The sequence below is a fragment of the Coenobita brevimanus genome, chromosome 94 (genome assembly GCF_032717465.1).
Source record: "Coenobita brevimanus isolate Jiangsu-jjx chromosome 94, ASM3271746v2, whole genome shotgun sequence".
NCBI classification, from domain to species: Eukaryota; Metazoa; Arthropoda; class Malacostraca; order Decapoda; family Coenobitidae; genus Coenobita; species Coenobita brevimanus.
Window position 1 is genome coordinate 21,026,526 of NC_137047.1, and position 13,674 is coordinate 21,040,199.

The window sequence follows — 13,674 nt, forward strand, 5'->3', positions numbered from 1 at the left end:
TCATATGAGCGCTGGGTGTTATATTCCCATTATAATCCCAGCATAAAATGACTCGGCTCCCCAACCACCACACTTTCTGGAAGTCTGTTACATGATGCAGGAATATATAGGAAGTTTTCTTTCACCCCTCTCCCCTAATATAAAGGTAGTAATGATAATGTTTTTACATAACAAGGATCTATACTTTTTATGCATTCTGACGCTTTATAATCAATCACAGACTGAGTGAGATGCACCCTGTAAGCAAAGTTAATGACCATACAAGCACAAAAGCACAAAATCTTTTGGAATGTCCTTATACAGGTGAACCTGTATTACCCCTCAGTCAACTATCAAATCACTTGCATCTTTCATGAAAACTACTTACCTTTAACTTATTGTCACCCCTTCCCCTTTATGTACATACCGCCACACCATCATTCTTTCCATAGACAACACATTTTTATAATGATTATAAAGCTACCTTTTCAATCAAACAGTCCAATACAAGGTGACAATCATATGCAGTACAGTACAAGGAATAAACTGAGAATAAAATCTATTTTTATGTGAAAAATGTGGTTAATGAAAAAAACACACAAGCTGATATTATAACATTATGAAACAGAATGAAGCTAAAAGAAATTCACAAAACACTTTTGCCGTTACACTGAAGCGACTTCTGATGTGGGGAAAAGGGTGGGGATGTGGGAGAGGAAGAAACAGTGCAAGTTACCCACAGGTGCTTTTTTCCATAAATTAGTGTTTGGGGGGTTGTGAACAGGGTTAGAGATTTCACTGATCACAGTACTGTTCTAAGCAATTAAGCACTGGTATAGGAATCCCTCTGAGATCCGACATAATAGAGCCAAAGGCATGTCTGGGACTTGGGAAAATGCCTGTGGAGTCACGTGGAGAGACAGGCTGATGAATGAGGATATAAAGAAGCGTTGTGGTGTTGATGTGGATGTGATAGGAAGCGTTATGAGGAACACACTGAGGTGGTTTGGCCATGTGGAGAGGATGGAGGGTGAAAGACTGACGAAGAGAGTGTATGTGAGTGAGGTGGAGGGGGGAAGAGGGAGGGGGAGGCCAAGGATGAGATGGAGAGATGGGGTGGAGAGGTATATGAGAGAGGGGGGGTGTGAGTTGGGAGCAGGGCAGTGAAATGGCGGGGGACAGGGCGACTTGGAGGCGATTTGTGTGTGGCCACCCCAAACAGGATTGAGGCATCTGGCAATAGATAGATAGACAGATTGTTCAAACTTGTTAAATTGTTGAGAATATGCACCAGTGAATGCTTGGTAATCATATTTCAGTAATAAAAAAAGACAACAACAGGAGGAACAAATGTCTCTTGCCTTCACTGTCAAGAATATGGTGTGAACTGTGTCTGGTATAAGGGTAAATCCCAGAGCGAAATGATGTCAACACTTTTGGTGCTGTGGTTAATCACAATCATCCTGACAGTAACTCTTGTTTCAGTAAAGTGTCAATACGACAATAAAAGCTTGTGGTGCATACATGAAAGATGATCATGACGTCAAACCGTCATTCTAACCCCTCAAGAGCCAGAGGTTAGCTGACATAAATAAACAGAAAACAGCTACAGTAAAAATATATAAAAGTAATCATTACACTGATAAGGTTATTGATAATATCTATTACCCCTTGTCCTTCTTAAGCAGAATGAAACTACACTGCTCTCACACAGTGAACGAGTTTATGGGAGGCAGACGAGCTTGTTCACTGCGAATTCATTCACTGTGAACAACATATCTTATGGGAAAAATAGCATAGGGGCAGCACCGATTCCTTAAAATCCACTTTTTGAGCCACAGAAATGTACTAAAGGGCACATTTCAAACACATACAGTACATATATATAAAATATAAAACACATGGTTATTTACCTTAAGTGGAGCAGATGGCAGTCCTGACTGACTTGAATACAGATGGTTCCAAGGCAGGGAGATACACTCAGGGTGACCCCACCACATCATCTAACACTCCCTCGTTCCCGTCATCAGTCCTGCCCTCATCACTTGACTGAACCACTTCCCCATGTGCCTCTACCTTATTAATCTCTCCCATAAAACCTTCAAAGTCCAAAGATGACGCCACTGACATCACATCATTGCCTTCACCAGGAAGTGTAGCAGACAATGTGGAGGCAACTGGCTCCTGTTGTTCTTGAGTTCTGTAGTACCATGTGATGAGTGTTTTTTGTTGACTTCCATATTGTGCCTTTCAGTGTAATAACGAAAAGTGGTTTCTACTCCACTGAGCATTTCCTGTGTTCTAAGGTAGCTGGTTTCATGTCTTGACCTCTTCTCTCAGAATATCCACTGCTGCTAAAATTTTACTGATCTTCATCATAGGCAAATCTTCGTCCTCTATTGGATTCTGCTCAACAGGCTGCTCAGACCTGGCCTCTTGTGCACCGTGGACTAGGGGATGGGGGGTCATTCAATATGGGAGACGGCAGTTATGGCCTACTCTTTTCCCCGATTTCGTTCACTCGGGGTTCAAAACGTTCACTATGGTTTTCTGGACCTGATTACCGACTGCTCGTTCACTAGGCAAATCATTTACTCTGAATACGTTCACTGTGCGAGGGCACTGTATATGGTATCTGCCAAAAATATATATATATATATATATAACATCATAATGAAAAAGTTAAGCCTCACTGTGCACAAATGCCCAAATGATGTCTTCCTTATCATGATAACTATTCTCTTCTAAACTGTCCTGATCTCTGTCAACATTTAAATTTTTGCAGAGTTTATCCTCATTTTCCTTTCTTTGTGATAATATTTTATCATCTCCAGCTGCCTGCATTGTTATTCTTTCATTTTCACTGGTGAAATTAGGACAAAATGATGGCTTATCAATGTTTTCTCTTACTACACTAGTTTCATTTACTAGTGGGGACAACTGCTCTGGCAATGCATCCTCAATGTGTTCAGAATTTTCTGTCTTGCTCTCGAAATGAGCCTCTCCATAGGATGGGGACTGAGATTCATCCCCAGCTTTATCTGCATTACAAAAATTAGTCTTACTGACCACACTATGACTTTCTGAAGCTAAAGATACCTCTGAATGAATTGAAGAGTCCGAAGGTGATAAAACTCGAGACACTTGTGCCTCTGAAAGAGAAACATCAGACTCTGAAGAGGGATCCTTATTCAACTTTTTCATATTACTGTGAGGAGATGAACTGATCTTCTCAGGTGTTGTCAACATAGAGGATGGTACACTTGGTGAGGGAGCCATGCTCAGGTCTAAGTCTCGTTGAAGGCTCTGAATGAGAGCTTTGTACTGCTTATACCTGGCCTCTGAGAGTTCCCTCTGTTTTTTAGTTAACAGCTGCTCTGCTTCACTTAAGTTTACAGAGCTGCTGGTTACTGCATCCTTATTTTTTGTTAGGAAAAGTGTTGTTTCATTCTGCAATTTGTCTTTGTCCCCTGTGCAACCTAACTGTCCCTGAAGTTTCTTTGGACTTGCTGACCTAAGTTTTTTTGTTTTTAAAATAGATTTTGAGGAAGATGACACAGGACTAGAACCAACAAGTGACACACAGCCCCTCCTTAAGCTGGTTTCACCACCATAGTATACACTCTCATCTACAATGGTCAGATCACACAGTCTGGTCACTCTTGTCCCAGCAGATGACGTTGGCTCATTATCTGGAGTGTGTGTATGTTCTGCACCCACATCCAACTTACAAGTCACTACTGGGGTATCTGGAAAACCAAGGTGTGAGGTCTTGGGCAACTCACCAGTCTTCCAGCTATGCAGGCAGAGCTTTCTCAGCTGAGTCTGCAGCCACCTGGAGTTTTAAAAATACAGTATTATAATATCTGCATTAATGGAAAACATCTGTATATGAGTTTGTAGCATATTCAAGGATGGATAACGAGAAGAGTGAAATGGTTTGTACTATTATACTGGAACCTTAGTAGCAACTGCCAAACATCTTACTTACCCCTCCAGCTTTAATACAGTAACTGCATGTCATGTGTTCAGTCTGTAGGATGAGGCTGGTAATGTGAAAAGTATTCAAATACAGTGCCAATTTTACACAATGCTGTGTTAGTCAGTACAACACACCTGTTATATGATCAATGTCCATTCACATATACAGTAAGACTGGGATATAATACTGTTTTGTATAAACTGTATCACACTGTACTGATTATAAAGGCTCCAACATGCTTGCATGTGTCAGTCTGGTCACCTAATGACAGCTCCCCATGCTGCTTGATCTCTGGCAGCTTCCCCCCCCCCCCAACCCCTGAGGACCGAAATAACTTGAACAGTTTCTGACGTACTTCGAAATTGGTAGGAAAAATCTTATTATTTATTGCAAAAAACAACTAACGTGCTTTAACCCGCTGACTCCCATTGACGTGTATATACGTCCAAACATTCTGTCACTGTGACTCCTGTTGACGTATATAAACGCACCGCAACTGCAAGGTCTGTCATTTGCACGTTTTTCAAATTTCGTGCGTGATTTTTGGTACGTATACACGGGACACCTTCCTTTACCAGATGCCAGGCAGGGACAATGTCTTAACCCGCATGACCTCCCCCCCCCCCGCACGCCACTGTCTTGGCAATTTACCCGTTACCAGTGACCTGGCCAGTAAAGACATGTCGTGCCACGGTACGAAATTCAAGGCCAGAATGATTCCCCAATGGATGACAATGTGGAGGACAAAGTTTATGTAGCATTAAAGGAAGAAACAGTCAGAAATGATGATCAGGTAATGTTGCCAAAAAAGGTGAAGTATGTTGATGTGTTTTGTGAGTGAAACAATGCTTATATTGCCTATATTACTGTGTGAAAATCAATATACTCTTGTGCTACATATACATTCGTACCAAATAAATAAATACCATTTATGAGTGGTGTGGAACAGTTACCCCTCCCATAGAACTCGTTTTCTCTGAAGCCTGCCTCATAGAAAACACAGTACGGTAAGGGGTTCTGTTACCTGTATCCAGTATCTTAACCCACAGCGTCCCGTTGTCGTATATATACTTCCAAACGTTTTGTCACTGTGACTCCTGTTGACGTACAGTGGTTCCTCGTTTTTCGTTGCTTGGATGTTCCACCAAAAACACGCGAAATGTGAAACGTTGAACTGTGAAGTTAAGAATCAATGGGAAAAATAGAGAAGCATTCCAGTGGGACACATACCTACCCTATCAGAAAGCACCATAACACCAACAGAAAGAACCATAACACGAAACAAGCCCTACCCAAAATTAAATGAAGAGTGTTTACTAGTGCTAAAATATCATAACACAATAAACATGTACCTGAAAAGACATTAAAACTGTTATAAAGAACTGCAACACCAGAAATAAACTGAAGACTGGCTTGAGTCGCAAGTGAAGGTGTGTTTATTGTTGAAGGTGGATAGGCTGGTTCCGATGCAAAGCATTTGTCAGGAGATCATTGCTCTTCAAATACATAATGATCTTGTCCTTTAGTATATTCTCGAATATCTTTATCATGTGGGAAGTGAGGGCCACAACTTCCAATGTCACTAACCAAGAAAAAACTGCCGTTTTTCACCAGATTATTTAATTATCGACATCAAAGTCTGTAAACTAAACCATGGTAATTTTATGTGCCCTCTTTGTCACTAAAAGGAAGGAAGAAATTATAATAACATTATTTTACTCACTGCTACAAGGAAGAGAGGCTGTAATAATAGTCAAATAGAATAAAAAATTGGTGGGCTGAGTCTACCATCTCGGTCATGGGACGGTTATTATTCTTTCCTTCCTTAAATATCGATAAGCTTTATTTCACATCTATTTCACATATTTGTCCATCAAAACCAACAAAAACAGTGTTATGAGAAACATATCGATTCTTTGCTAAGAAATAATAGCACGACACGGCTGAAGATCGTACGTACAGTATGTTACGATCACACTAACAAACTTACGTGTGTCTACTTCCCCCATGACCTTTTTTCCTTGTTCATCTACAAGTTATTTATCAATGAAATATAACAAGGCTTGAGCTGTATTGTTGCAGATGTTGTGGCTGTTTTGCAGAAGAAATAACAATCAAAGAACAGTAGATCACATGTTTTGATGGGGAAATGTGGGAAATGTTAAGGTTACTGTATATTATGAAGGCAATTATTGATGAATTTTTCCAAAACCTAGCTACAGCTGTGCCTCACGGTAATAATCGGGTAATATATTCATACGGCAAATTAGAATACATGTGTAGAATAACAGGAAACAACAAGAAAGTGTATCTAAAGAGTATCGTCCATAACCTAACCAAACCAGTCTTTGACAGGGAAACAACCAGCCAAGGTCATGCAAGCGATCCATGATTGTCCTAAATTCAGTTATGTCCGTGTTCCATGGTAATAATTCTTTGCCATAATCATGTAGACATTTAAGTATATGAAGAAAACTACTGGGAAACGTCTTGCAAGCATGAAGAGTGGGGAACCGACCATAATCTTACCTAACCTGAGTTTTGACAAGGAAATAACTGACTGAAAGACTCGTCGATGTGAAGTCAAGAAGGGATTCCTAACGAATTTTGTCATTATATTCGGCACTAGCTGTACCGCGTGGTAACCATTATTTATCATATGCATTCAGTAAAATACATACATACAAAACACCAAGAAAACATCTTAAAACATACATTACACGGAACTGTCTAGGTTTTGATGGGGAAACGACTACAGACGGCATAAATCAAAAGGGTAACGATGTAACGTGGATGACGGAAAATACTACCAAGAAATTCAAATTTCACTCTTCACTCGACACACAAAAGAATAGTAGTACATCCTATTTGTAATATTAGTAACAAAATCTCGATTGGACATGCACTGTGTCTGAAATAATTCATTGTTTTATTCACAAGAATTTTGCTATGCACTGCTTTTCATCCAGATTTCCTCCACATAAGAGTTTTGTACTTTACTTTGCTGAGCGGATGGGTAAGCAGTATCAATGGTAGCACTTAAGTAGTCCACTCATTAATGCACTCCAGCCTGAGATTTAAGTAGAAGTCAAAACTAAATACTTAGTAATTTCGTAGGTATGGGCCCTAGACTGAGCATTGGTACGCATCGTCTGCTGAGTTTCGGCTGCTGGCTGAGAGCAGTGAAATGTAGGGAAATCAGCAAAATGTGAGACAACATGGAAACTTTTTTCTTGCGTGAAAAACGAGGAGTTGAAGTAAAATGCGTTGAAAAACAAGGAACCACTCTATATAAACGGGCAGCAATTGCACGGTCTGTCATTTGCACATTTTTCAAATTTTGCACGTGATTTTTGGTACATATACACGGGACACCTTCTTCTACAAGATGCCAGGCAGGGACAATGCCTTACCCCGCATGACCTTCCCCTCCCCCTGCACGCCATTGTCTCGGCAATTCGCCTGTTACCAGTGACCTGGGCAGTAAAGACATGTCATGCCACGGTACAAAATTCAAGGCCATAGTGATTCCCAAATCAATGACAATGTGGAGGACAAAGTTTACATAGCATTAGAGGAAGAAACAGTCAGAAATGATGATCAGGTAATGTCGTCAAAAAAGGTCAGGTATGTTGATGTGTCTAGTAAGTGAAACAATGCTTATATTGCCTATATTACTGTGTGAAAACCAATATACTCTCGTACTACATATGAATTCGTAACAAATAAATAAATAAACAAATACCATTTATGAGTGGTGTGTAATAGTTGCCCTCCCACAGAACTCGTTTTCTTTGGAGACAGCCTGATAGAAAACCCAGTAAGATAAGGGGTATTGCTACCTGTATCCAGTGTTTTAAACCTCAGGTGAGCGATTTCTCTATGAATTTTTGATGTTTCTCACCAAAAGCGGAGGTTTGAGCCAAGAATTTTTTTTCCAAAATCGTTCAGGACTGGGGGCAGTCAGTGGTGGAAAATTGGTCGGGACAGGACGGGTTAAACCTCAGGTGAGCGATTTCTCTATGAATTTTCGATGTTTCTCACCAAAAGCGGAGGTTTGAGCCCAAAAAATGTTTTTCCAAAATTGGCCGGGATGGGGGGGGGGGGTCAGTGGTGGAAAATCGGTCAGGAAGGGGCGGGTTAATGGTTCTAGGATAGCAAAAATGTCTTTCAGCATTAATTTCCCCCAATGTTTGTTAATATACCATTCTGGCCAGAAAGGTGAGTGAAAATACAGTATATTTATTGCACTCTAATTGGATTGAGCCAGTGAAGGTTTAAATCCAAGGGATGGTTGGGGTTGATTGCTCATGTAATGCCACTCAGGGATGAGTGAGGTTGGTCACTCTCATCTTAAATGTCGGGACTAACTGCCTAGCCCCGGGCTCCTACGCTCCTCATGGGGCAATGTAGGATTGGATGATGGATGGATGGATGGATGGTGAAGATACGTGCGGAAAGTGCAGTAGGTCACTGGGTAGCTATGTATGTTACTAGCAGTAATGGCATTACTCACGGCATCTGGCTTCCATACACAAATAACCCAAAATGTGATAACACTTTATGCATTTCACACTCACTTATAACATGCTTCAGTAGATACCAGTGATGAAAAGATGTTTTTGATCTGACTGTGGTAAATATTCAGAATAAACTGAAGAGATGATATAATTAAAGAGGAACTCAACTGAAAGGACGAGAAATGATATGAGAAGTGTCGTATTCACAAGAACAGATACCGTACTGATGGTCTGGAATGATTAATTGTGAGAATTCCACATTCACAAACAAAATATAATGAAAAGAAAGTGAACTCACAATGTAAGTTATGAGAAATGTGCGAGAAAAAAGTAACCTGGTTTACAGTTGAGAGTAGCAAAATCAATGTAAACACTGCTGATCCAGTCCCTCCAGTATGTTTAGGGGTTATTATTCAGATATTAGGAGATGATAAATAAGTTTAGATAAGGTTAGGTTTGGATAAATTAGGTTGGGTAGGAGTAAGCTACAATAAATGGGGTTAGGTTAGGTTAGGATACTTTAATCTGGGTTAGGTTTGGCTAAATCAGGGATTGGGGTAAATTTGTGCTGAGATAGCAATCTAAGATGGCACCAGTCCATCTTTGGCGCCACTGTGATGGTAAACAAAAATTGCTGCAAAATCAATGTAAACACTGCTGATCCAGTCCCTCCAGTATGTTTAGGGGTTATTATTCAGATATTAGGAGATGATACGTAAGTATAGATAAGGTTAGGTTTGGATAAATTAGGTTAGGTAGGGGTAAGTTAGAATAAATGGGGTTAGGTTACATCAGGATACAGCAATCTGGGTTAGGTTTGGATAAATCAGCACTGATTGGGGTAAATTTGTGCTGAGATCGCAATCTAAGATGGCATCAGCCTATCTTTGGCGCCACTGTGATGGTAAACAAAAATCGCTGCATCAGCTGTTTACTCACATGTTCCCATTGCATCAGCTGTTTATTCAGCTGTTCCCAAGTTTTTAGTCCTCTGGTTCATGAAAGTGTTATTCTTTATCACACAATAAACATGCTCAGATGTCTTTAATAACTTTTACTAGCCACACACAGAACCTAACCCTACTTTCTGCAGCTTCACAACAGAACCTAACTGTACTTTCTCTGGCCACACAAACTGTAGAATCTAACGCTACTTTCAACACTGATTTACACGTATAGTAATTATATTATGTGAAATCATATTTTATAAAAAATTTTAAATACCTATCTCACATCATATTCCAACCTTACTGTATACTGCAATCAATAAGAATTTATGACCTTTTTTGGTTTTACAACTGTTTTCTCACTTATATCGTATTGTATCATTTATAAAGGCTTCAACATGTTTGGATGTGCTGGCATTGGTCACCTAATGGTAACTCTCCATGCTGGCCGATTTCTGGCAGCCTCCCTATTCAGTCTCTTATCCCTGAGGTCGCACTCTATGATCATGTCCCAAGTCTTTTTTTGGTCTGCCTCTTGCAACCCTGCTCTCAACGTCCATACCTCTCACCTTCCACACCCAACTGTCATCTTCCATCCTCCCAACATGTCCAAACCAACTCAATCTATCCCTCCTCATCATATCACCTATACATTCAAGTCCCAGCCTTCCTTTCAATTCTTCAATTGCAATTCAAGCTTCCCCAGACCTCACATTCAAGGAAACACTATACATCATCTAATCAACTGTCACCTCTGAATGATGGTCCATACAAAATGTTACTTTTTTTCTTTTATTTTTAGTATGTTGCAAATACGGGGGTGCTCACCATCCACTCACTCAGTGTAGTGCTGCTCTCAGGTGTCTGCCCTTTCCTCTCCTCCAACTCTCTTTCCTTTCATCCTCTTCTGCTTCTTTCCTTCATTCTTTCATTCTTCTGCCTCCAGGTGACTTTACGCTCCCTCTTCTGCCTTTCTTTCCTTTATTCTTTCCTCTTCCTTCTGCCAGTGGGTGACTCTACACTGAGTGATAAGCCAAATGGTTTCCTGTACACCAGGAAACCATTTACTATGCTGGGTAGTAAAGGTATAACCAAATATTGGCACCTGGTGGTTTAGTGGGTAGTTATGGTGCTCCAATCAGATTGAGCCGGTGAAGGTTTATATCCAAGGGATGGTTGAGGTTTATTGCTCACGTAATGCCACTCAGGGATGAGTGAGGATGATCACTTTCATCTTAAATGTCAGGATCAACTTGCCTAGTCCCGGGCTCCTACGCTCCTCCTGGGGCAACGCAGGACTGGATGATGGATGAATGCAAATACTGTCCTGCATTTACTCGACTGAAGTTTTAAAGGGGGGCAACTACTGCAAGTTTTGAGATGTGTTGTTCTTTATTTCCCACGTTTTTCAGATTTCACACAAATATTATTCCACTAGTAGTACGATCCACGACGACTCCACACTACCAGAAGTAGTAGCAGAGCTGCCCCAGGTTCATCTGAAATGTGAACCCAGCAGACTGCAGGCTGAAGTTGCTCTTCTCCAACAGTCCATTCTCCACCTTCAGGGAATGAGGAAATAGCTGAGGAATGTTTGTATAACCAGGCCATGGATCTGCCTGGTTATATCGTTGCCTAACCAGCACCCTGTCATAGGTGCTAAATCAGCGTATGGGTACTTTGAACTTCTATGCTTATTTTTCTGCCTCCAGTGCTGGGCAAACTGAAAATGTGCATTTGCACCTACATAAATGGAGAGACTATTGTAATTAAATTTAGTCAACATGCTGCACTTGCATAAATACAGAAACCATTTTTAACTGTACCTAAAACTGTTCAACAGGAGTATCTTAAAAACAAATTACCTGAGGCGAGCCTGCTGGGTGGCAAACCATTCGCTGGGAGATGAGGCAAGATCTGGGCTGAGGCGAACTAGGCAAGGTGCCAGGAATACATGGGAGGCTAGGATGTCCACTGCTACATCAACACTCTCACCCAGTGCATACAGCATACCCTAACATAGAGAGAAAGAAGAAAAAAAAGTTTCCATAACAATAGTGTCCAGTGCTGGAGGTAATTCAAAGAGTAAAAATGGGAAACATTGAATACTGTCGTCCACACTGTTACACAGTGGGTGTAACTGTGTGAAGGAAATAACGTATGTTTGTCTTCTACACTACTACATTATGAAGCTATGCATTATTTCCTTCAAGGAGCCATCCATACCTGAAAACATGCCACTGGCAATACAAAGTTTCCAGGATAAATAGTGCTTCTTGCACTACTACCTTATGAAGCTATGCAATGTTTCCTTCAAGGGGCAATCTGTAACTGAAAACATGCCTCTGGCAATACAAAATACCCACAATAAATAGTGCTTCCTAGCACACAGTGTTCTATGTATCCAAAATTGCTTCTTCTCTACTCTGCTTAGCCCAATTTTTCCCAGCCCTGGCTAGCCACAGCAGACAATGTATAACAGCAGATGATGCAGTCACAGCCAGATGGCCACAACTAGGCTGAATTAAACAAAGATGATCAAAACAACTGGTGCTGTTTTAAATGATGTCCTGTTATCATAACCATTTTTCAATATATTTGAGACATTTTTCATGCCAATAATCTATCTATCTATCTATAGCCCGACGCCCTAATCCTGCAAAGGGTGGCCGCACACAAAACGCCTCCAAGTCACTCTGTCACCCACCATTTGACTCCCCTCCCCCCAACTCACCCCCCCCTCCCTCATATACCTCTCAACTCCATCCCTCCACCTCATCCTCGGTCTACCCCTCCCTCTCCCTCCCTCCACCTCACCTACATACACCCTCTTAGTCAGTCTTTCATTCTCCATCCTCTCCACATGTCCAAACCACCTCAGTGTATTTCTCCTAATCTTTTCAACCACATCCACATCTACCCCACAACGTTCCTTCACTTCTTCATTCGTCAACCTGTCCCTCCATGTCACTCCACATGCTCCTCTCAAGTAACTCATTTCCACTGCTCTCACTCTTGACTTGTTCCCCTCTTGCAAGGTCCACGCCTTGCTTCCATACGTCAGGGTAGGGATCACAATACCATCATGCAGTGACTTCTTAACTTCCATACTCACCTCCCTATTTCTCATCACTGCTTTCAGTGTGCCAACAACCTTCCTTCCCTGCTGTACCCTTTCACGTACTTCATCCCCCAAAGTTCCATCCTTACTCATCACACTACCCAAGTACTTGAATGCACTCACATTCTCCATATCCTCACCATCCAACCTCACTTCACACTCTGTGACTTCATTCCTCTCAAACACCATAACTTTACTTTTGTTTACATTAACTTTCAGCTTCCTCCTCCTACACACTGTCCCAAATTCATTCACCAAACCTTGCAACTCCCATTCATCTTCACTCAACAATACTGTATCATCAGCAAACAGCAACACCGGAAGCTTCCAAATCTCACCCTCATTCATTAGGGCCACCCCCACAATAATAATATCATTTTTAATATAAATACATGTAGAGCTGCTTTAGGTGTCTGCCCTATCCTCTCTTCCTTCCTTCCTCTTCTGTCTTTCTTTCCTTCATCCTTTCCTCATCCTTCTGCCTATGGGTGACTTCACACTCCCACTTCTGTCTCTCATTCCTTCTTTCTTTCCTCTTCCTTCTGCCTATGAGTGATTCTACACTGAGTGACAGGCCAAATGGTTTCCTGTACACCAGGGAATCATTTACCATGCTAGGTGGTAACCATATATATATATTTTTTTTAATGCAAGAAAGAAGAAACCAAAGGCCTGGGGCCCACAAACCGTTCCTTCCACGAAAAAACAAAAACAATACAAAAGATAGCCAAATTCAAGATCTGTTCATTTCGAGATGCCTGGACACACTGTGTTTGAAAGACTGGAGATCATAGGAAGTAGGAAATACTGACAGAGGGAGACAGTTCCAGACCTGACCTGTTGCATAAATGAAGGACTGGGAGTAACGGTTAACTCTTGCATTAGAGAGTTGGACAGAAAAGGGATGAGTGTTGCTAGACGGGTGCTACGTGCCCGTCGTAGAGGTGGAGGGATGCAAGCAGACAGTTCAGAGGAGCAGCAACCACTGAAGTAGCAATAGAAAAGAGATAAAGATGCAACAGTGCGGCAAAGAGACAGAAGTTGAAGGGAACCAGTAAGAGAAGGAGAGTTGATGAGATGAAAAGCCTTTGACTCCACACTATTGAGAAGAGCTGCATGTGGAGA

General features: G+C 41.2%; 1 protein-coding gene across 1 annotated transcript in view; it reads right to left on the bottom strand.

The window, feature by feature from the left end:
* Positions 1–2,295: 2,295 nt before the first annotated feature.
* The window catches only part of LOC145412850 (uncharacterized), a 104,843-nt gene continuing 93,464 nt past the window's right edge, over positions 2,296–13,674 (bottom strand). Inside the window, exons 13-15 of the mRNA XM_080282650.1 lie at positions 11,294–11,442; positions 2,673–3,814; positions 2,296–2,429 (exon numbers count right to left, since the gene is read on the bottom strand). Of these exons, the coding sequence (XP_080138776.1) occupies positions 2,296–2,429; positions 2,673–3,814; positions 11,294–11,442 (1,425 nt within the window). The remainder of the gene's footprint in view (positions 2,430–2,672; positions 3,815–11,293; positions 11,443–13,674) is intronic.